This window comes from Lissotriton helveticus, chromosome 9, assembly GCF_964261635.1.
Source record: "Lissotriton helveticus chromosome 9, aLisHel1.1, whole genome shotgun sequence".
Taxonomy (NCBI): Eukaryota; Metazoa; Chordata; class Amphibia; order Caudata; family Salamandridae; genus Lissotriton; species Lissotriton helveticus.
The window spans coordinates 916,662,358-916,687,445 of record NC_136070.1 but is presented as its reverse complement, the minus strand read 5'-3'; the positions used below and the strand labels follow the sequence as shown (position 1 = coordinate 916,687,445).

At 42.9% G+C, this 25,088-nt stretch overlaps 1 protein-coding gene across 1 annotated transcript in view; it reads left to right on the top strand.

The window, feature by feature from the left end:
• The window catches only part of RYR1 (ryanodine receptor 1), a 1,073,089-nt gene that overhangs the window by 567,698 nt on the left and 480,303 nt on the right, over positions 1 to 25,088 (top strand). Inside the window, exons 51-54 of the mRNA XM_078661091.1 lie at positions 321 to 461; positions 16,450 to 16,613; positions 16,863 to 16,941; positions 18,160 to 18,249. Coding sequence (XP_078517217.1) covers positions 321 to 461; positions 16,450 to 16,613; positions 16,863 to 16,941; positions 18,160 to 18,249 — 474 coding nt within the window. The remainder of the gene's footprint in view (positions 1 to 320; positions 462 to 16,449; positions 16,614 to 16,862; positions 16,942 to 18,159; positions 18,250 to 25,088) is intronic.

Genomic DNA, 25,088 nt, shown 5'->3' with positions numbered 1-25,088 from the left:
GCAAAGCCACTGTTGGAGGTCCAGTAGCCCTGCTCTACTGTGGCTAGTGTCTGGCAGATAGTACCCTGGTCTTTCAGTACTTCTCCCTCCTGTCCTCCAGTATTTCTTGCTGTTTGAGATTCGGCACCAGGCTGGCACATAGCATATCTTTGCCACCAGAATCCAGGCAACCGCATACATTCTCGTCTACGAGTCAAACCCTATGCCACTCACACAATTCTACCAATGCAACTGTACTCTGCAACACGTTTCTGTATATCTCATCACTTTGGAGTAAGTTTGGTAGACATCTAAAATTTGTTTTTTTGTCTACTGTTTAGCTTTTAACCAATCACTATGAGCGTTGCTGGAAATACTACTGCCTCCCTACTGGCTGGGCCAACTACGGCGTGAGCTCAGAGGAAGAACTGCACTTGTCCAGGAAGCTGTTCTGGGGAATTTTCGAATCCCTTGCTCATAAGGTAAAGAAATCTTTAAAATAGATACATGTTTCTAAAGTGCAGAGTTTTATAGATTCATTTTCTAGCGGCAAGAAGAACACCTTGTCTTTGAATGTTTTTGTTTTACCTAAAACTGTTAATAAAGAGGATACTTTGCACTCTCTAAAAAAAGGCACATTTTAAAGCAACTTCTGTGCACAGCTTCAACAAGGGCATGTTAAAAAGTGTTTTTCTTTCAAAAGTCTGCAAATGCTTTTGGAACATTGGTTAAAATGTTGTCTCTGGCCTGCGAAAAATGATCCTTATCTGCAGAAAAAAAACCAAAGTGAAAGTTTTATGAAAAGACCGATTTTTGCATTTGTTGAACAGAAAACACATTTGAAAATGCAAAATTATTCTTTGTGCCATGTTTTATTCTCCGCCCCCTCCAAACAGCACCCACAGTTACATGTCTTACTAAATCTTGGGGCGGTGTGGCTACTCACCATTGGAAAAGTGTCTAAGTTGCAGCATACCCTATGCAGGCCTGCGTAATGCCCAGACTATTGAAAGTAAATTTCCATTACTTCTAGTCCTTCTTATCCTCCTCACAGTAGTCTTTACTAATAAGATATATAGCACGTATAGCACTTCCAGGAAAGGGAATACTCTTCCCACCTGCCCTGGAAGCATGGTACAAACGCAGCTGGCATTTCAAGCATCTTACTTAGCATACCCAAGTCTCTATCAGATCATATACTGCCCATAAATAATTGACAACATTAATAAATACGAGTTGAACTAGCAGTATTTGAGCGTACCAGTAAGTGGTCTTCACATTACATCTACACCCCTCTTCCTCATGCCAGACCTTACTAATAATGTATACCACATAAACGGTTGTATAACACGATATCAAGGTCAGTATTATTGACCTGCAAAAACATTACATCTACTACATCACCTAACACTACTTATTTACTATTATTAATTTCGTCTCTCCTTACTTAACTTTAGCTCATAAAGTAGTTGCTGGAATGATGTAGTAAATGTGTTTTTTGTCATGTGGTATAGCCTGAGGACATACCCAGAAATACCAGTCTTTTGTGCCAGAATTGCACACCAGTGTACTTCAATGTATACACTATAGATTACTGCACTGCTACAATCTGTGAAATGTAAATTGTCCTTCAGTGGAGAAACTATGTACTGGAATTCACTTTCATCAGTACCTCCTCTTTTGAGCGACAGTGATAGGCAAACATGCATGATATGCAAATATGGAAGTTGATGCCTACATTGTTGCCCCTTGATCTCTCAATTGTTCTCACTATAGGACTGTCGCGGTATCTAGCATTCTTCTGTTCGACCGTCCTTAAAAACTCACAGGCAATGTAACCTGAGCAAGGGAATAAGCTATAGCAATCGTTGAGTGGTTCTAGCAACTAAGGAAGACTTTGAAAGCTTCCTCATGATGACTTGAAGCACCAAATGAACCTTAAAGGGAATCAAAGTCCGAAAATAGCAGACGTCTATCTTTTTAAATCATAATTGCTCTCTAGATATCATTTAGTCGCTGTAACCATTCCTCCTGGTTTTCGTGGCGAAGAAATCAACTTCCCTATAGCCTAATGGAAAATGCAGTTGTTTGGCAAGTATTTTTTACACTCTTTTTACACTCTGCTTGCATAGTTACTGTAAATGGGAAGGAAAAAACATTGAGAGTATATTTGAAAATCCCCAAAATTACAACTAGAACTAGAAGATGGCTCATTGAGTTAAATGATTGCCACTGTAAGACAGACTCAGACTTCCATCCTTCTAAGGTTGGTAGATTGAATACTACTACATTGAATAGTAGCGTCTGTTATTTATAACTGTTTAAAAAAAGGCAGAAATGTGGCATAAAGCATTATATTAAAAACATGTTGATAATATTATTTAGCTGTTCAGTACGTTTCCATTGGGCACCCTCCCCAGCTTCTGCATAAAACATCTATGTTCTAATGTATATCCACCTGTTGTTGTCTCACCTAAAGAATAGTCCCAGGTGTCAGACTGGATCCGGAAACTTCAAAGCTCTCACATCACTGCTAGGGGGTGCTGACTCTGTGTCGACACCATATATGGCACTGGATATTGTCACCAAAGATATATAGTGCCCAAACCAGCACAACAACGTCGGTTCCCTTTTTTCTGTGCCTTTGATGCTGATCAAAGCTCGCTTTCCTCTGAGAGTATTGAGTTTTCCCCACAGAAATTTCATACACTACTGCAGTGAATGACACCTTCAACACGTTCAGGCTGTAAGGCTTGTAGGGATTGCGAGGGGCAGATGTCCCTCATGAATCAACACTCCACATGCTTGTGGTTCTTGAGATCAGACCATGATTCCCCTTGCTGTGCTCTTGCCGCAGTTTGTACCCTAAGGCAATCAAGGAAAGTGAGACAAGTTGTATACTGTACAGCCTGGGTCAGTGAGGACAGAGAGAGTTGTTGACGCTTGAACCCCCTTACCAGATTTCCTTCCTCACATTCCTCAGGAACAAAAAAGAAGCACGGGAAGCATAAGAAATTCTTTGGAAGTGCTAAGCCTCCCAAGTGACCCCAATCTCCCTCAGGATCCTCATCATCAGAGCCGGGGTCAGTTGCAGGTGGGCTGTCCGACCCTGCTCCCGGCTGCTCTGCGCCTGTACCTCAGCTGGACCCGAAACTTGAGACTACTCCACCGGCACTGATGCTTTCTTTTCCGATGCCACCAGCGCCAACTCCACTCTTGCCAGATCCATTGGCACCAGCATCACAGATGCTGGACTTTTCAGCTCTGACACCATAATTTCTGAAGTTTCTGGCACTAGGTACCGATTCAGCTTCGCTCCTGAAGGCAATGATTGGCATTTTCTCCAGGGCCTCACAACTTACAGGCACTTCACCTGGGCCAGGAACACCATCTGGCTTCCCTGTGTTCATGCCACTTCTGCCATATGGCATGGCACCTGTAGCACTAGTGCGTGTACCAGCCTTCATGGCGGTGCACAATTGCAGGGTTCTGCCATTGCGCTGCAACTAGGGCTGCAGCCAAAGCCAGCGCTACCACCACTTCCACCTCTGCCTGTGCCGTGCTTGGATCCATTGGAGCCATCTCCTCTGCCTATGGAGCCTCATCCTCAAGAGAGTTTCAGGAGAGTAGCACAGAGGCTTATTGAATAGGAGGATTGTAGGTGAAGGATACACAATATGTTTGGTTCCGACTCTGACCCCTTGGACCTGTGCCCCAGGATCATGAATATGATGAAAATCCTTATGATTTGATCTGCCTGTACTCTGCCAGTTGTCTGGATACTTCACCAGAGTTGGTTTTTGAATGTTCTGCCCGACTTCCTACCCAGAGGGGCTATCACTTCACTCGGTCATACAGAAAGCATTTGAGGTTCTGGATCTACAACTACCTTCAGTAGAAGTAGACAAATGTCCTCACAATGGATCTGCTGCTAGCAACTCCCTCGTCGGAGACCTTACTCCCCTTCAGTGAGTCTTGGTGAAACCTATCCTAGTGGCCTGGTAGAAGCTGTCCTCTGCGCCTGCAGTACATAGGGCTGTGTCCCTACCCTATCACCAGCTTCTGGTGACACATCATTTCTCTCACCCCACCCTTCCCCGGAGAGCTTGGTAATTCAGGCATGCTGCTCATCAGGACACATACAGGGAACTTTTCTCTCTATCCCTTCATACAGAGACTCCAAGAGGATTGAAGCATGAGGGAAGAAGATGTTCTCAGCTGACAGCATGGCCCTGAAGTCATTGAATGCTAATTGCATTTGGCCTGCTATGTTCCCGCCCTGTGGGATATGGCTCAAGTAATAGTGGCTCATGTTGCAGAAGACATGGGGATGTATATTCAAGAAGTCGTGAATGATGGGAAGAATGCTTCTAGGCATATTATCAAGGCTGGCCTTGGCACAGTGGGTTCTGTGGTAAGAACAATGGGTGCTTCAAACTCCATCAGACTTCATGCTGGCTCAGGACCTCCAGCTTTTCAATGGATGTGCCGTTGAGTTTGATGAATCTACCCTTCAACGAAACCTTGTTTTGTTTGGATAAAAAGCCAATGATGCCCTGGAAAGATTTAAAATCAGCAAGGGAACTGCACATTCTCTGGATCATCAGCAATCTCAACTCCAGGGGAATTACAGGCAGTTTTCTCACTTTCGAGGATTCGCCAGGGGTTTCTCCTTTCGGAGACACAATCCTATCAGCCACATCCCAAGACCCTGAAAATATGGTGGTCCTGCAATACAACGGTAGAGGCAGAGGTAAGGCCAGCAGATCCCACCAACAAACTTCCTTCTTTTCCTCCTCTTCCTCCCCTGCCTCGTCAGTAAAGCAATCTTCGATCTATACCCCAACCACACTTTGAGCAAATGTTCTTCTTTTTGCCGGCTGGCTTGGAACACCATTACTTTGGATCAGTGGGTCCTTCAGATAGGGGAAAGAGGTTGACCCTTCCCTTCCTTCAGGGTCCATCCTTCATCCCATCCCGACTTCCTCCCCAACTCCAGACCATTTTGCCATCCTTCAGCAAGAAGTGGCATCATTCCGGCAGAAAGGAGCATTAGAGTTAGTGCAGAAGCAGAAAAAAGGACGAGAATGCTACTTATTACTTAATGGTGCCCAAGAAGGATGCATTAAAATTTGGACCAAGGGAATTAAACTTATTCCTCAGAAAGTAAAATGCAAGATGCTGACCTTGGCCAATATGTTGCTATTATTAGAAGCTGGAGACTGGATGTGTCACTCGATCTTCTGGATACCTATTTCCACTTCCCCATCCTGAGGTTGCATCAGAAGTATTTGCAGTGGGTACTAGGCCTACAATTTGCAGTACTCTCCTTTGGCTTATCATATGCACATGGGGGTCAGTGGCTGTGGCTCTCCTTAGGAGGTCTGGCTTTCAAATTTTCCTGTACCTGGACGAATGGCTGATCAAAGCTGTGTTGTCAGAAGTAGTGTTGTGCCATCTGCAGTCAACAGTATCCCTGCTGTTCGACCTGGGGTTTTTGATCAACAAACTCAAATCTCACATAAGGCCCTCCCAACGACTCCAGTTCATGGGGCCAGTACTGGATACCACCTTTCTCCATGCCTTTCCTCCACCTCAGAGGATTGCTGACATCCAGGAAATGGTCCCATCCTTCCCACAGGGTGTGAGAATCCAGTCCTGAGGATCCCTAGCTTCCTACATTCTCCTATTGAGGCATGCATGGTTGCACATGAGGGCCTTGCAAAAGTGCCTGTGCAGATAGTGACTATTGTACAGGGGAGACCTGTAGGACTCTATTGTGATCTTCTCCAGTGCTGCGGCGGAGGTGCTTGGTGAGGAAGCTTGGCAAACCACAGCTGCAGGGTGGCCTTCACTCACCCTCCCACCATGCCTGAGATAGTGAAGGATGCCTCTAGCTTAGAAGGGGGAGCTCACCTGGAGGAGCTGGATATCAGAGGCCTCTTGTCTCCGGAAGAACAGGTTCTCTTCCAGGGGATCATTATCAATAGTCATAAGTTCTGATTCGTTCCGCCCACTTGTAGGGATCTAGGAGTCTTTTAAAAAAATACATATATGTATAAAAAAATGTTTTACCATAATAACTTACATATAACTTATATATATGTATGAAGCCTACCGGAATGCTAAAAATTGCCAAATTGCATTGAATGTTCAATTGAAAAAGAAGCCTTTTTCAAATGGAATAGGAAAGGCAATATGAGACATTGTTAGCCAATAGGCTGCACTGCAAAGTATTGTAGAGAAAACTGGCACTGTGCCATTAAGAACCTCACAGTACCCACTGTACCCTATCATGCCTCACAAGTGACAGTTTGATCAGTTCATTTTTACGGCTCTTGGAAACAGGATACTGGGGCACTGAGCTCTGCCTTTTTGGCTAATGATATTGGAAAATCTTTCCAAAACCTTTCTTTTTCACAGTCTTTCGCCTTTTTCAGCACCGAGAGTGCACATACACCTGTTTCTGACAGAATTTCTTTTATTTTATTGTCAAAAAACGCCTTAACTTTTTGTTGAAAACTCCATTGAGGCATCACTCGACATCAAAGCATCCTCAGCATTTTCCGTTGAAGCGTATGCCAAAGTTGAAGTCACCTCACCCTCGACATTCGCAGTTGAAGTATAGGTTGGCATCGAGGTCAACGTCGGCAGTCCACAGTCAATCACCGTCAAACCATGTATCAATGTGGAAACCACCATTGGAGCCACCCTTGACGTCGAGAGAACCCCAATCAACGTCAATACAAAAGACACAGTCTGTACCAGCAAATTCACAACCTGCTTCTCAGTCTAGGGCTCGCTGTACCTCAAGAGCCAGATCTCAGTCGACCTTCAATTTATTTCCATGTTGGCTTCAGACTTTCTATCATAGACCTGTGCCACACACATCTGGCTCTGACTATTCTCTTCTTACTCTCCATTGAGGGTCACACCTGAGATTCAGATCTCAAGTACTCCATCTGCCATGAGATCTGCATCACCTCAAGTTTCACCAGGCAAACCATCTGCACCCTCTACTACTCCTGCAGGGCCTCTAAGAGGTCCTCATTTTCCGACTTCTCATAGATCTCCACACAAATTCCACAATGTCATCAGTCCAGAGATACATCTAAGAGATCTTCTAGGACCAGATTTACATCTGGACACACTAGGAGATCAAGCGCAAATCCAGATCTCGTCACAGAAGAAGGAGATCTCCATCTTGGTCAACCACCACCTGCTCATCTGTCAGAGGTAATTCACCAACTCTGACAGATACACCTCCACCAAAAGTTTCTCCAAATAATAATCTTACTTTTAATGAGGTCATAATAAGAGGGGCAGCAAAGTTGAATATAGATATATGTTTCCCTATGGGGTCATCTTCTGTAATATTTGAGTTTTTACATCAAAGAAAGACAGCATGGCCATTATTCACTCTGGCTCCTGGCCTGTTAGAACCTGCGATGCAATTATTCCTTACACCTACATCAGTGAATCTGCTCCATCTCGACTTCATAGAAAATATAATCCACCTGACCAAGTCCCTCTGTTCCTTAGAGCAGACCCCACTCCGTATTCTGGGATTGTAGTGGCAGCAAAGAAGTCACACATTGTTGCTCCTTCATCTTCCATACCATTGGATAAAGAAAGTAAACAAATAGATGCTCTTGGGAAAAAGATGTCTGGCACATCAATATAGACACTGAACATTGCCAGTGCTTTCACATTGTTGGGGATATATGACAGATCTATATGGGATTCGTTACACAGATTTACAGAAAAAAATCCCCAAAAAAGACAGACAAGAACTTCAAGAGATCTCAAATGAAGGTGGCCTAGTGGCAAATCAGACTATGGGTGCAGCAGCTGCTACACCCAATGTGGCTGCTCATGGATATTGTCATGGGATCTGTGCTCATAGATCATCTTAGCTTAGACTCCCCTGACGCAGACCAGAAGAGCAACATCAAATTCTGAATTTGTCATTTCCAGAGAACACACTTTGTGGGTCTCATACAGAAAACCAGAGGTCCTGAATGGAAACTGAGATGGGCACCTTGAAGGCTGTTGGCCTCGAAAAGGGGAGAGAATATTGTAGGACGTTCAGACCCTATGGTAGAAGATAATTTTCATCAGATGGTTCAAACCACTCTTTGGTCTCACCGACAGCAGCTAAGACAACCCTACCATCTTTGAAAGCCATTAAGAGGTGGGGGAATACAGCAGTAGTCTGCATCCACTGGAAAACCTCCGGCTAAGCAATGAGGTTTTACGTCCTCCTTCTCTGTTTCCCACTCCAGTGGGGAAAAGTATTACCAAGCATCTGGAAGAGTGGTGCTTAATAACAACAGACAAATGGGTATTGAATGTTGTTCAGAATGTATATTCTCTTCACTTCAGAACTCCTCCTTCTTCAGTTCCACCATCCAAACTATTGCTATATCAGAAAGACTCGCTGCAAAAGGAAATCAACAATCTATTGCAGAAGCATGTGGTGGAGGAAGTTCCTCATCACCAGAGAGGAATGAGAATGTTGTCCCGATATTTTCTGTGCACAAGAAAGGACCAAAAGAAGAATGCAGACCCATACTCGATCTTCGAGTACTAAACAAGTATATAAATAAAGAGAACGTCAGAATGTTGGTTTTACACCATATCTATCCTCTACTTCACCAAAGAGACAGGATGTGTTCAGTAGCCCTCCAGGATGCCTACTTTCATATTCCAATAATGGCAAAACATCGAACATTTCATTATCAATACAAAGTCATACCTTTTGCGCTAAAGGCAGCACCTCAAACATTCTCAAAATGCATGGCAGTTGTTGCAGAGTAACTGAGGAAACAGAAAATCTTTGTCTATCATTACCTGTACAATTGGCTAGTATAAGACATATCAGGAATGGAGGCAGAAAAGCATTTCCTCAAAAGACTAACCAATCTTGGTCTTCAGGTAAACCGCATAAAGTCTGCTACTCACCCAACTCAATAGATTAAATATCTTGCAGCAGTCCTGATACCTAGGCCTCAAAAGTGTATCCTTGGGTGGAGAGGTGATTATCAGTCTCTCTGAAGTGTCACAATCTCTTATGTACTCATCATCCATCATTGAAGCAGATCACATCTCTGCTGGTTTCAGTAGCTTCTTTCATCTTTCTAGTTCCACATGCAAGGCTTCACATGAGGCTCTTGCAACAATGCCTAGAAGATCAGGGACATCATTTTTCAGATCAGTAAGAAGTGATTATACATTATCTGCTTCATCTGGAAAGGTCTACTTTACAATTTTCTTCTACTAAAGTACATCTTGCGGCTATAACGGCCATTAGGAAATCTCTATCAGGAACCTCTTTCTTTAGAATACCTGTAATTAAAGACTTCCAAGTAGGGCTTAAAAAGGTAGTTCCTCCACTTAGGGCTCCATCGCCTCCTTGGGAACTTGAAACACTGGGGCCGATTCACAGAATTAACTTAAGACAAAATCCTAAACTTACTACTTTTGGTATTCACAGAAGGCATTTAGTATTAGTAAAGTTAGGATTTTGTCTTAAGTTTGACTTAAGACAAACTTAAGACAGACCTAAGACAGACTTAAGACAGACTTAAGACAAACTTAAGACAGACTTAAGACAAATTTAAGACAGACTTAAGACAGACTTGGGTTCCGTGCTTGTTATGCCACCAGTTTCAAGCTAGCCTGGCTGATGAGGGGTGATGCCCAGAAACCGGTCCCAGGTTGCTTGTTTTCCAGTCCAGGTGGGCCCTGGCCTGGCAGTTCGAGCTGGACTATTCCCATGGGGAACAGGGTCAAGGCTGATTTGCATAGGGCTCGGTCCAAACTGGAATGGCATGGCAAGTGGAATAAAGATGGATTAAACCCAGATCTGTGACTGGGGGTGAATGTTTGACAATGTTCAATATTCCATCCATCATCTTTTTGTGTTGCATTTTTACCGTAATTGGGAAGGGTATGCCCAGACTTGGGTCCCGAACTCGCTACGCTACCGGCTTCACGCTAGCCTGGCTGATGAGGGGTGATGCCCGAAACCGGTCCCAGGATGCTTGTTTTCTGGTTCAGGGAGGACCTGGCTTGGCAGTTCAGGCTGGACAGAGTCAAGGCTGATTTGCATTTGACTGGTTTTAAACTGGAATGGCGTGGCAAGCAAAATAACAATGGATTAAACCCAGATCTGTGACTGGGGGTGAATGTTTGACAATGTTCAACATTCTGTCCAGCTTATTTTTGTGTTGAAGGACCATATCCAAGTCATTCTGATCATCCCAGATTGGCTATGGAGGATGCACTTCTCCACATGTTCCCCGTTCAAGCCGCCAGTCAGACCAGACCTCCTTTCCAGTTGGAGGGGATTGTACTGCAACCCAGTCTTTGAGGACTCCACCTAAATGCCTGAAGATTGAGTTCCTTTGAGCTGTCACAGAAGCGGGTTGATATAATTCTTTCTGAGTTTCGCCCCTTTACAAAATTGACTTACTCTGGCAGATGGAGTAGCATGGCAAGTAGAATAAAGATAGATTAAACGCAGATCTGTGACTGGGGGTGAATGTTTGACAATGTTCAATATTCCATCCATCATCTTTTTGTGTTGCATTTTTACCGTAATTGGGAAGGGTATGCCCAGACTTGGGTCCCGAACTTGCTACGCCACCGGTTTCATGCTAGCCTGGCTGATGAGGGGTGATTCCCCGGAACCGGTCCCAGGATGCTTGTTTTCTGGTTCAGGGAGGACCTGGCTTGGCAGTTCAGGCTGGACTGTTCCTTTGAGGAACAGAGTCATGGCTGATTTGCATTTGACTGGTTTTAAACCGTAATGGCGTGGCATGCAAAATAACAATGGATTAAACCCAGATCTGTGACTGGGGGTGAATGTGTGACAATGTTCAATATTCTGTCCAGCTTATTTTTGTGTTGAAGGACCATATCCAAGTCATTCTGATCATCACAGATTGGCTATGGAGGGTGCACTTCTCCACATGTTCCCCGTTCAAGCCACCAGTCAGACCAGACCTCCTTTCCAGTTGGAGGGGATTGTACTGCAACCCAGTCTTTGAGGACTCCACCTAAATGCCTGAAGATTGAGTTCCTTTGAGCTGCCACAGAAGCGGGTGGATATAATTCTTTCTGAGTTTCGCCCCTTTACAAAATTGACTTACTCTGGCAGATGGAGTAGCTTTGTTGCATGGTGCACGAACCACAACATAGACCTTCTTTATCCCAGGTTCTACAATTTGCATTTTACATTGCCCTGAGGTGTTGTGTGGTCTGTGCTGTTAAGGTGTATTTAGTTGCTTTGTCGGCATTCCTGGGTCTTCCAAACCATCTGTCCCACTTCAAATACCCCATTTAATATGTTTTCTGAAGGCATTAACAAATCTGTATCCTCCACCCCCATTTGCTGTACTCCATTGGTACCTTAATTTAGTGTTAACTATTCTGCTGGGGATTTCGTTTGAGACTCTGACACAGTTGTTCCTTAAGGATATTGACCTTGAAAACAGTTTTTCATAACTTAAGCCAGACTGGTGACCGAGTTGCAGGCTCTTAGTTCCCGTCTACCTTTTGCATCCTTTTACCCTGACATGTTTGTGTTGATAGCCAGGGTTGCTTTCCTACCTAAGGTGGTGACTCCCATTCCATTTGACTCAGTACATCACCCTTCAACCTTCTATCTTCTGTCCATCCTATTGAGGAGGAGGAGCAGTTGCATAGATTGGATCCGAGGCGGGCAGTCAACTACTACCTAGACATCACAGAGGACACATGAGTGGATGACCAGTTCTTCGTACTGTACTAAGAAAGGCAAAGTGGTGCAGAAAAGGACCCTTTCAGGGTGGATCACCCTCTGTGTTAAGACGTGCTATGCTCCCACCAAGCAAAAAACACCAGAAGGAATCAGCCCTTTCTACCAGGGCCAAGGCCACCACTTCTACTCTTGCAAGAGGATATGCATGTTAGTCCCATGTGCATCTCTGCAAATATTCATCAAGCATTACTGCCGGGATTCTAAAATGCTTAGAGATAATCATTTTACCAGAATTTCCCAGTATAACCATCCATCAACCCTCCTCCTAGGTAGATATGGCTGTGGAATATATTCTACAGTTGGGGAATCTGTAGCTAGAAGTATGGATAATTTTAGGTGTACAGATTCCTCACTGCCTCTCCTTTTGATGAATAGTTAAAAGAATCCCAAGTATGCATATATTTAGACACTGCCCTACTCTATCAATATAATTCCGTCCTTTTGCCTAAAAAACAGGGACAAAATGGGTGAAAACTGACGTTGATACGCCAGAATGGGCCTATATGGCTTCGGTGACATCATATGATGCCACTTCTAGCGTTTATTTGAACCCTGCTTATCCTACCGGTGGCATGAAAAGTTTGAAGTTTCCAGATCCAGTCTGACGAATGGGAGTATTATACAGGTGAGGAATCTGCATGTAGATATAGTATCCACCAGAAAGATCATTTCCGCAGGCAAGTACCTTTTTCTTCCCATCCTTCACAAACATTTAACTATTTAAGAGAATTTGACAAACTTATAGCTATCACAGTACATGTTAACCCTTCAGTTTACAGTGCATCAGAGATCGTTCAGGAAAAGCTAAGTAGCAGTGCAATGTGTCACAGCAGTCTATATGGATGCCCATATGCTCCACTCAGTAGCTTCATTGCTGGGCACATGGTAACTGTGCGGCATACAGAGCAGTTCCAACAAGGGAGAAATATGTGCAGCATTAGCTTATATAAATTGTAACAAAATAAACAAGAAATAAAAAGTAGAGAACCTTGGCAGCGACTGGTGGGGGGAACCCACCCCAAAAAGAGAGCAGGATGCCTAAAGGAGGATTATTGAGCGGCAGGCAGAGATTTCAGAATATACAGGGGCAAGCCCCTCAGCTCTCTGTTGATGGTCACTGCAGTATGTTGTGGCGGGGGGGAGGGGGTCTTCAACAAGTACCACTGAGGCAGTTCACCGAGATAGTGCAGTCTGCAGGGAGAATGATACCTTTCGGCAGCTATGTCAGGACCTCATTGGCATGTGGGAAGTCGGCACAACCGCAGTTTGCCAGGCCTACAGCCCAAGTCATCAGCCCACTCTATTGTTAACCTAGTCATCAGCACTACTGCTTACTCATCCCACGCCAATAGATTTCTTTATAACCACATTCTTTGGCATTTTTAAAATAGGCATTTGTAACTTACAAACCAGTGACAATGTTGACAGCAATCAGCATTGGCTACATCTGTTCTTACTGCATAGGGAAATTAGACAGACCAACTTCTCTTGGGTGTAGATAATGGCAAAGGACATTTTCTCTGAATTCCAGCTGGAGAACTCATTCAAGGCCCTATAACAGTTATGGGTGTGACAATCTATAGTAGTTTATCTAATCACCTGAAATCTGAGCAGGTTTGCATGGCTATCCCTTAATGATCTATTAGGGCGGCTCCCACTGTGATCCCATATCCTTGCCCCGGAGCGGCTCAGCAATCTCTTGTGCTTCTGTTTCTCTAATCCTTCGCGTTCTCCCATTTAATCAAAAGAAACCCCAGGTTTATCAATATTTTTTTCCTTTCCACTGTGATCCTGGTCCTCAACAAGGCATAGCAGTTCAAGATTAGTAGTAAATTTAAGTCACCAACCTAACAACTCCTGCAAAACGTAGGAGCCCTCTCCCTAGAAACCCTGAACAACAACATGCACCCCAACCATATAGAGACATGTGTAAGGCAACTAAGGTAATCTACCAATCGACTTCGCTGATTCTTCCATAGCCTATCTGCCGTAAAATAAGCTTTGTGTAACTAGTGAAATTAAATATGTCTCAGTCTGGCTAGAATAGGCCCTCTTTTGTTACCATTTTGGTATTCTTTCAGTACTTTGTCAGCATACCCAAGTCTACTTCCTGTAGCTCCTGCAATCGAACAGTGAAGTCAGTTTGGAAAATATTAGTTAGTGTCTTATAAACTTATGATCATTGTCTTGTTGGTAAATCTGTCTGGGGGGCTAAACTACAGGAAGGCCATTAGGGAAACCCTGTAAATCCTTAGTGCAGGACAAAGATGGAAATACCTATAGAACTCGGTCTTATGAAAGTCACACTCTATACTAAGCTCAGTGATAGATTTGATCTCACCTCTAACCCACACTTCACCAAATTTCGAGATACCACTCATGTCCCACACAGAGAAGACCATACTTCTAGATATTTTATTTGTAGTAGCTTTCATCTGGGGTAGTACATTTCTGCAGATTCTGTAATATAGGATCTGAAACTTGGGCCTTCAGCTACCGTATTTGTTTCCAGCAGTGATAATTGGGCACACTGAGGGTGTGCGCCTTCTTGATATGAAATTGGAAGTTCAGAACTCATTGAAGGTGATGCACTGACAGATATTTTGCAGAAAATTAGTGGGGGTTTTCGTATTTGACAGGCACAAACAATAAACCTCATCTTTGCTTGTGCTTAGCTTTACCTTTCTTCTCCTTTTTCATCTCCCTTTTCCCGTTCTAAGTTTGAATGTTTTTTCTTCCTGAGAGAAATCCCACCCTACCCATTCACCTTAATATATGTTAAGGATATTTATTTATTGCATCTATAGGGTGTGAAAATTCCCCCAAAAAATGTCTTGGAGTTGAACAGCTAACGTTCTCGATAAAAGTACAAAACCAGTATCCCACTGGTTAACAAATAACCTCGATTTTTGAATATTATGTATATCAAGATGGTTGGGTTACAAATCGAAAAGCTACAGTCAGGATATGTAAGGTTTGCCATTAGGTAGGCAAATGTTTGTGTCCACCTATACAGGTTTTGTTAATTTTAGCTATCTTTTCATATCAGTTTTTAGTAGAGTGCAACTAGAAGTTGTATAGAAGGAAGATGATGTTTGGATGTTGCTTTGCGACAGCTACAGTGACTTCTGATTTTTGAACTTTTCTCTACACGCAGCCTGCATAATTTTGCAAAGGGGCCTGAAATAGTTGCCTCCTGGTAGAGGCTCAACAAATGTTGGATAGCAGCATTCTGAACAGATTGCAGGTGATTGGTTAAATAATCGGGAACCTTAAGAGATACTGAATTAGACAAGTTGAGGCAGGAGCCTGTTAATGCTTGGATTACTGTAAACTGGTAGAAGGAAGTCAATTTAGAAAGAATTTTCTCACCATGCAAAGATACAAAAAACAAGAAACAGAGATCATATTAATCTGAGAAGCTAACATCAAAGACTGACCCAATATAAATTCCAATTTGCAAGCAGTAGTAGCAGGAGCTGGTGGGCAGCAACATCAGGAGGGCACAAAGTACTTGATAAGCTTGTGACGGAGCAGTGAGCCGGGCGCTTAGATCCTGTAGAAATGCAGTTCTGGAAGTAGCTTTGCAAAGATTTAAGTTTACTATCCTATCTGTCTCTTATCCTGTCAGAACGATCTGACAATTTTCTGCATATACTAAAAAGGAAAATTCAAAAGATCAAATCAGGATGGACAAAGAGATGAATGTAAGAAGGAACCAATGTAGGGTGTATTAAAGAACCCTAGTGAACACCACTTGAGGGGTCCAGATGGAAAACTGATAAGGAGAGAGAATGATTGCTTGTCATCAGCAAGTGAGAAAAGGACCTTAGAACTGATATCAAAGCCATGAAGATGTGAAATAAGCATAGCATTAGACAAGGTATCAAAGGCCGCTAAGAGGTTCAATGGGATCAGCGCAGCTGTTCCTACTGATCCATAATCAACCTTAGTTATTCCAGGATACCAGGTTGACATAGATTGGAGCCGTGTCTGAAGGTGATCACAAATGTATTTGACGCTAATGATTGTGGAAAGTGGAGCTACTTTGGTAACAAAAGCAAGTAAAGAAATGGGTTAAGATTATTAAACACAGTTGGATCAGCAATGGGTTTCTTTAGAAGGAGTACTGCTAAGGACCTTTGCAAAGAAGCATGGCTGGATGATTGACTGTACGTTTCCTTGATGATGGGGGCAGCAATGCAAGTAGCTAGATGGGTAATATAAGCTGGGCAAGCATTAAAGGGAGATCCTAATCTTGTAGAAAAGATAGGTGTCCTTAACAATTCAGTAGATAGAAGGATGAATCACTAAGAACATTCATTTCTCTAGCAGGAAAGTCTTCCAATGTGGTTGAAGAAATAAACGTAGCCTTCCCTGAAGAGAACAAGGTTTCAGTAGGTCTCATTTTGTCCTTATAAAATTGTAAGCGCCGATTCCCAGAATGAGTAGTTGGAGCTGACAGAGTGATTTTCCAGAACTGATTTTGAATAGTTATTGGACGATCAATAGCTCCGTTTGTGTGACTGTAAAGGGGCTTTAATACTACTTTTGTGCAGCATTTATTGCATTTTTTAATGAAAACATTTTTGGTATTGTTATGTTGTAGTTGGTAATGAGGGATACGGGCATTCTCATATTCATTTTCCATTGTTTTGCTGTAGAGGTTTGACGCCGAGCTGTACAAGATCGCGATGCCCTGCCTTTGCGCCATTGCTGGAGCCATTCCTCCTGATTATGTTGATGCCAGCTACTCCTCAAAGACAGAGAAAAAGGCTTCAGTAGACGCAGAGGGCAACTTTGACCCCAAACCAGTGGAAACTTTAAAGTGAGCATGGAGCGACTCTAGACATCTTATCATTATGATGTTAATGAAGGGGGTTAACACTATATGGAAGCTGACGATGGAATATGTTCTGATCTTATAGTTGTCCGTAATGATTCAGCACCCCACAAACTCCTTTGCTTTGTTGTGGACTTTAGAATGAATGGAAAGGAAGAAATCCCTAATGTGCTTGGATGTTTTTCTGTTGTAAATTGAGTGTCTTACGTTCAATTTTTTATTTTTCTTCTGCAGTGTCATCATTCCAGAGAAGCTGGATGCTTTCATTAATAAATATGCTGAATACACACATGACAAGTGGGCGTTTGATAAGGTATGTTAGTAAAACTTACTGTAAAGAGAACTCTACAATGCTTGCTGGATTTAGTGATAACTCTTTTAAGCCCAACTAAAGATTCATACAAGAACCTATGTTGTCCTGAAAAGTAGTGTACTTTTAGGTCAACAACACAAACGACCATGAAGGCACTAGTTTTTAGAGCACCAATGTACACTTTTCTGTACTCAGCAAATACATTCAGGTATTCACAGGAACACCCTTAACGGGGTCCTGAATCGTAAAATAAATATTGCAAACCTTTAATCTACGTAAAAAGAACAGTAGGAAAACCTCAAATCACTTCTCATCAATTTCCAACCACTTAATAAAACAAAATGAAAACCATGTAGTTGGAAACTTTGAATCCCTATTGCAGCACATACAATAAATTAACACTGTTGGAATATAGAAAGAACATCATTACCATTAGCGCCAGAACCATCCAGCGAATGACATGATCAACAAAACCTTTTCAATGTAACGATTGGCTTACACACACCAAATACCTGCAATGGATAACACCCATCTTGTTGGGATGTGTTCTGTTCCATAGTATTTCAATAGCACGATAGCCCAGTATTCCCAAATGTTGTTGCATTTTAAACGTTTGTAGTCCTGGTATGCAGACAGCTGTCTGCAGATCATGAGTTATTCCAAAGGCAGTAGTAGCTTCATTGAGGTGTCAAGTGTTGTGACATTTACCAAATGCTTATGAGAGCGATCTGTCAGTCTGCGTTTGATAATTGCTGACTGTTTTTGTCTGCTCCATTGTGTGAATTATTTGTATTCTCTAAAGTCCAATGTATTCCAAGTTCAGGTTTTTTTCTGTTCCTCTTTCTAGTGTTCCCACATTCCAGTGCACGTTTCCTCCTTGTTCGAGTGTTAGAGTATTTCCTAATCCACTGCCAGTCAATTAACTTTCCTGAGATTCTGTGTTGCAGTGAAGGAATATTGGAAGTTCCATAGCTGTATCCTCCAAAGAATACCTTCAACTCAGTCCTGTGCTCTTCTTTCTCCTTTCACTAACTCCTTACATCATATCTCAGTCTGTATTATTAAAAACTCAAAATATTCCCTGTTCCATGCCCTAGTTGCACGTAGCTGCATTTCAGATTCATTTTCCTATGATAGCCCTTGAACTTAGTGACTCAATGTAGTTGCATCATGGCTGGAAATGAGCATTTTAACTCTAGTTTCTTTATTCTTGAACAGATACAGAACAACTGGACCTATGGTGAAACCATCGATGAGGAGGCCAAGACGCACCCTATGCTGCGACCATACAAAACGTTCTCGGAAAAGGTAAATCCAGCATTTCTCTGCACGTTGCACTGTTGTCTTGGACATGAATTCTACCATTCAAAGATGCCTAATTTATGTTTCTTCTTCAGTGAAGGGTTTCAATTAAAGCCACTTAAAGCCATGTGTTTCATGACAAAATATTTATTTGACACCCGCTGCTCTGTAAAACTTCACCCACCTTATTTTTTGTGTGTACTGCATCTGATATTTCAATGTTCAATGTTTATCATGCTTATATAACAAACTTGGCAGGCTTTTCTAAAAATCTTGCAATTTGATCACACGGGTAAGTCAGAATTAGTGTTAAAGTGCCCCGAATCTATCCTCAACATTTAAGCCACTACAGTTCATATTTAAATGGCCTTATAAAGCATTTATCACCTGTTGATATTAGTAGTGGTGGTGGTGGGGGGTAATAAAGTCATCCCTCTTCGCATCAGGCAGATGGGAACATTGAAAAAGTTTGATTGATGACCATTTTCAAATGGTAAATACAAAATGTATAGGAGCATTAAAAAAAGACCTGATCAGCTCGGTGGCAGTGTAGGGGGTTCAGACACTCGCAAAATGAGTTATATTGAAGAAAAAATTTAAAGCGGGTGGGAAAAGGAGGGTTGAGGGATCAACGGATAAGTAGAAGGAGAGAAAAAGCCACAACATGGATAGTGGGCAGGCATATAAGAGTAGACAGGGGGAAGGTGAGAGCAAAAAAAGTATTGTACTTCTATGGAGTGCTAAAAAATAAAATAAAAAACAGTTCTCTAATGTCAGTAGTTGAATGATATAAATCCTCCAATCAGAAACATGGTAAAGCAGCTGTGGTCCAGGGCTGGGACAAACACAAGAATAGGAGCAAAAGTTAAGAAGTAAGGAAAAAGGTACTGAGGAAGACAAGAAAGTTATCCAATCATGAACTACGGCTACCCCAAAGCCCACTCCAGGCAACAGGTGTTTGACAACAGACAGAAAAAGTTGTCTGTAGACAAGGTCTAAAAATAAGGGAGGAGATAGTGCAGTGGGATGTTAAAGGTTTACTGAAAAGGAAATTCAGAAGACAGAACAGTAGCAATTAATCAACTGTCAGTTCTTTACATGAAGTGTATAGTTTATAGTGAGATGACACTGCTTAGGGAGGCCTTAATGAGAACAATAGGTGTCTTAAAATTCTTTAAATGCACCCATGCCTTTCCAAAGAAGAGCAACCAGGGTGCATCCCCTGCTCTAGTGGTTGAGGTACAGAGCTCACAATTAAGCTTTTTATTTAAAGCACCCTCATTGATAGCCATATAAATCCTGCATAATTGACTACATAATTTGTTTGGCTACAGCGTGCCACATAATTCCTTTGTCCATAATTTAGTTTCCATAGTGTGCTTCAAAGATACCAGTGACCTGGTGCGTGCTCTTAGTAAGAGCTCATTGTTAAGGCATCCATAACTCCTTTTATTCTCATAGATTGCTATCCCCACAACATTTTTAATAGGAACGGTCTGTCTAGCTTACTGTCATGATTGTGGCTACGCTTTCTTGACCAGATGGTCAGATACCTACTCTTAGTGCTCGTCAACTGAAGCCAGCATCCTGCCTGGACTTCCAAGTGAATAATGCTTAATAGGCCTGGAGGAGACTTGGGGATGCTCTTACCATTTCTGCCTGAGGCCCATCTTAGTTTAAAGATACCTCTGGCACAAATTCATCCAAAGAGGCTAAGTGACGACATATTTCCCTGTTAATAAGATTTGTAGTAAGGCTTCATGAAAGTAAATGAGACAAAGAGATATCTGTGTCCCACAAACCAATTAAACACAACTAAACTAAACGAGGCAGAGATGTTTATGCCCTCAACCAAATTTAACACATTTATTCCAGAACTAAACTGAAATCCTAGAGAAATGCTTGCACATCATGACAAAAAAGCAGGTCATGTGAGTGAGAAAGAGAAGGGCAACTGCGTTTACCTACAGTGTGCAGTAACTTGGGCAGAAGGAGCCTGGTAAATAGTGGCTACAGAATCCTCTGAAAGGCTAGCAGTTCTTGGAAATAGTCAGTCCCATGGGGGTAAGCAAAACATTCTAAAGTGCAACACTGCAATCTGACACAATTCTAGACAGACAGAGTAGTCTGAAGTGGGTAACCTGGCTCTTTCAGAAAGATTATGCTTAAACTTCTAAGGAACATCTCCTGTACCTTGAGACTAACTTAAGGTGGTGTTTGTGCTGCATGAAGCACCTTTCCATAAGAAAAGTTAAAGTTAGTTCATTGTTCTGAGATGAAAAGAGACCCGCTGTCTGCTTTTTCAAACTCTCACTTTTTTTGGCGCAATATATTTTTACAGTTTCTTTAAACATAGTGAAGCGGCCATTTTGTACTATATCAGAACCAGTCAGTGACTAGAAAATGCACACTGGGAACCAGGGCCAATAGATTCTGCTCCAGGCCTTACATACAGTTACATACAGTTCAGCCGCTCTGAAAGTTGGTTCAAAGTGGCAACAGATAATGCAATCATGTGCAGTACTACAGGTCTCTCAGTCTTCATGCTCCATTACTGATCATATTTTGATTCTAAAACAAGTCTTTTTTTGTACTCTTGAAGACAATTAACCTAAATTCTGTAACTCTGGGTGGCTGGGCAGCTGTGAGCCCATGTGTACATGTCTCTGCCAAGCTATTTTACCAGCAGTAAAGAAAATTGAGGGGCTATTGAAGGTGCTAGCTTACAGACAATATCAGCCCTTGCAACCGTTGCTACAGCAGCAGACCCAGCTGTTTCGAGGAAGAGTACATAGCTGCGATTGAGGCCGTTCGCTCCAACAGGGGCAACAATTCTCCAACCCCTTTTCCATTACTGCAGCTACTTCCAAGCCACTTTGATCCACACTCACAGGCAAATGACAAAGCCAGTAAGAGGTAGAATATGGCATTTCCTCCCTGGTTGGAGGTCCACCAGACAGATGGGTCTTCTAAATCCTTTATATGGGTTTAGATCCTACCTTTTTTATTCTTCCAGCTTAATATTCCCTCCACCCCTGAGCGACTTTCAGAGGATAACTTGGCAATCTTGATGCAAGAAGTCGTCCTTCTCTTGACCAAGGTGCCAACAAGCAGGGGCTAGTTTCAGAAAGGGTAGAAGCTGCTGCTTGTGCCATGCCCTCTTAACAAAAAAGGACAAAGGCCTCAGGCCTATTAAGGACCTCTGGCCATTGCATGCCTTTATGAGGAAAAATACATTTAAAATGCCAACTCTGTCACAAAAGATACCTCGATGACTGTTTGCTCAAGATAGGCTTTTCACAGTCAGTCATAGATCACCTCTGGATGAATGACAAACTCTTGAATTTTTAAGCATCTAGTAGGGTTACTGAATGCCAGAGCAGACACGCAGAGCAGACTTCCTTTGGAGGACCATGCATCGCAATGCCAAGGTGGTGTTGGACATCTTTGACCAATGGAGTATGCCCTTGCTAGATCTATTTGCCACTGTCAAGAATGTGCAGTATCAAAACGTTTGCCTGTTGAAGTTTCCTACAGAGTGAGCTGCATTCTGACTGAAATGGGACAATATGACTGTTGTATACATTTCCACCGCTACCTCTCCTGTCTCGTGTTCTGAGGAGAATCAGGAAGTACTGAGCCCCAGTAATCTTAATCACCTCTGACTAGCCCAGGAGAATATGGTGCATAGTGCCTGAGCATTTCCCCGGCTGATCTGGCAACCACTTCAGAAGGACTTCCTGTCTCAGCAATCAGACAGGGTCTTACACTGAACCTTACAACCTACACCTCCATGAGGAGATTGAACAGTGGCAGTTGAATGCATTTGACTTGCTGACTGAGGCAGTCAATGCCATCCTTGCAGCCAGACACCATTCCATGAATTTCATCCAAACTGGATAAAATGTATTGGCTCCTCATTCCTATCTCAATGTGATCTGCAGGCTCTCAGTGCAATTATCCATTCTACCTTTTCCCCAGACAAATTGGTGCGGAGGACTCTTTTTTCCCAAAGGATGTTACTCCTTTTCACCTTGGCCATTACTTTACTCTGCCAATGTTTTTGACTCCACCTCTCAAAATGCTCTTTCGGCTTGACCTTAAAAAGGTGCTGTGCTTTTATACTGATCACCCAAATACCAGTGTTATCTAGAGTGAAGAAAGAAAAATCAGTGCAGAAGTAGACCCTGTTGATGTGGATAAATCTCTGTATCGAAATCTGCTGCTCACTGCCAAGGAGAAATGCCCTGAAGGCCCCCTGGCTTATTCCACCCCAGCCAAGGACTCTGCAACAGCATTGGTGCATCTCTAAGTACTAGTACTAAAGTACAGAGGATTCTAGACAGGGTGGTTATGATGACTTCTCATCCATCAGCAGGAGAAGTGTTTTTAGAAAAACTAAAAAAAGGCACAGAATAAGACAAGGGGTCAAAAATACACCCATTGCTGAATTGAGCTGCCCAGAAGACTGCAGAAAAGTTTTCATTCTTGCCAGGTGGAGGATTTATCCTGCTATTCCCAGACTACAGATAGAGTACCCTTCGGCACTCTCATGACTCACTGAGCACTACATCAATGCCATGTCTAAAATCATGAACACCCTTGCACCCAAACAACTAAAGAGAATTCAATTTCAAAGATCCAGTAGTAACCTTAACACAGAACTCAGATTCCTCAGACTTTCAGAAAGAGCATGGAGACACACCCCCTCTCTGTCCAAACTCAAACTTCTATGACAAAGAGCACCTACAATAGGCACATAGGGAACTCCAAAGCAGCATTCTTGCAAATTCAACTTGACACAGCAATTAATTGACCTAAAAAACTGTTCGAAATTGTGTAAAATAACAGATGAACTGCAAAAGTGATCCCCCATCCTCAGACAACAAGACACTACTCAACTGCAAAACCTTTGCCTCTTTCTTCATTAAGAAAACCATGCTTATCACCACCAAAATCCAAAATGATATGAAACTCCTACCATGTGAACCCCCTCAACACCCCATCCCACTTGATCAGGATGTATGCCAGAGAAACCCTCTCATCATACCTAAAAATAACACCGCCTGGTCTAGCTTTAAAACTTACAGTGAAAAGGACATCTTAAAACCTTTGAGCTCTCTGAAATACTCCAACCACTTCAGCGATCCCCTTCCCTCCAAACCCCACAACAAGGCCATTCACCTCTCAATACCAATATAGACTATGATACTCAATGCCTCTCTAACCCGAGGCTCCATACCCTACTGCCTCAAAAGTGGCAAGGTTACTCCTATCCTAAAAAAAACCAACTCTGACCAGTCAGACCCTAACAACTACCGCCATACCTCCAACATCTCGACTTTAACCAAACACTTAGAAAAATGTGAGCACGTATAGCTTTGCAATCACATCAAGCAATTCCAACTCCTTAACCAATGTCAATCTGGCTTCCGACCAGGTCATAGCACCCAAACTGCCATGGTCCACATTGTCCACGATGCCCTACACTCACTCGATCAGAATTAATCTTGCCTACTAATCTGACTTGACCTATCACCGGCATTCGACTCCGTATTGGTTTGTCTGCTTTATCCTTTAGGGACAAAGGAATCTACATCATCATGTGTTTTCGTAAGCTGGGTATGGGAATCAGGGGTTCTGCCATGTATGTGTAAGGCATTGGGAATGCTGTTCAGCCATAGTGTTGTGTGCTGCCTCAGTGTTCAGTACTGGGGTTATAGTCTGATCATGACTCTTGTGGCCCTTGGGGCTCGCCGTCTCCTGCGTCAAGAGAGGATCTGGGTTATGCGGCACAGTTGGAGCCCTCAGGTGCACTCAGGGGGTAGCACAGGTAGCTGTGTGTCAGCCCTTTCCTGGCAAAACTGATGTAGTAGCATGGACTATTCCATGGAAATGTGTCTTTTATGTGTCCCTTGTGCCTCTTTTCTCCTAATGGTGTCCTCCTCCACTGAGGCCCATTTTTGATTGCTCCCATCCAGGCTGCTTAGGGGGACCGCTTGGGGTTCTCCAGTGCATAGCAATTCCCCTCTTTGCAATAGGATAGCTAGGGAGGCAAAGCGTTCTTGGACTTTGAGAGTTTTACACCTACAAAAGAGCCCCAACCCACTGGCTTCCCATGTGTTGATGTCTTTGAGTCCTGTTATTTCCTGCAATGTCTTGTGGATAGTCTGCCAATAGGGCATTAGTGTGGGGCATGACCAGAACATATGCACAAATGTCGCGTCTGCAGATTGGCATCTCAGGCATATCAACTGTGTATCAGGGTAATAACGCTGGAGCCTTGCTGGGGTGAGGTAAGCACGGTGCAGTAAGGAAAATATACCCATTCCCATTCCTTGTCATGGAATGGGCAACCTATCTCCTCTTCCCATTTCAGTGGCACCGGGACTAGTGTAGTGGCAGTGAGATCCCGTATCACTTTATAAAGCCATGTGACTAAGTGCCTCCCGGTTCCCATGTGGAGAATTGCATGTAGTACTGGGTGTGTCGCTGGTTCCCCTTCAGTGAGATCCCATATACGGCGGCTGCTGAGTATTAATTGCCTGTATTGTAAGAATTGTCCCGGGGAGGCCTGTCTAGTACGAAAGGCGATTGAGCGGCAACAGTTGTCCCTCCTCGAACAGAACTCGAACTTCTAGAATGTTGTGATCCGATGAAAATCGCCTCACTCGATGACATCAATATCCTCAATAACACCTGGACCAAATTCTTCAAAGGGAAGGTGCACCAGGAAAAGAAAAAGTCTTTCAAGTTTGCAGGATTTAGTCCATCGTCTTCCTTTATTTATCCAAATTTTTGCACCAGAACAACATTTTTTCTAAAAAATCAGCCAAAGCGTTTCG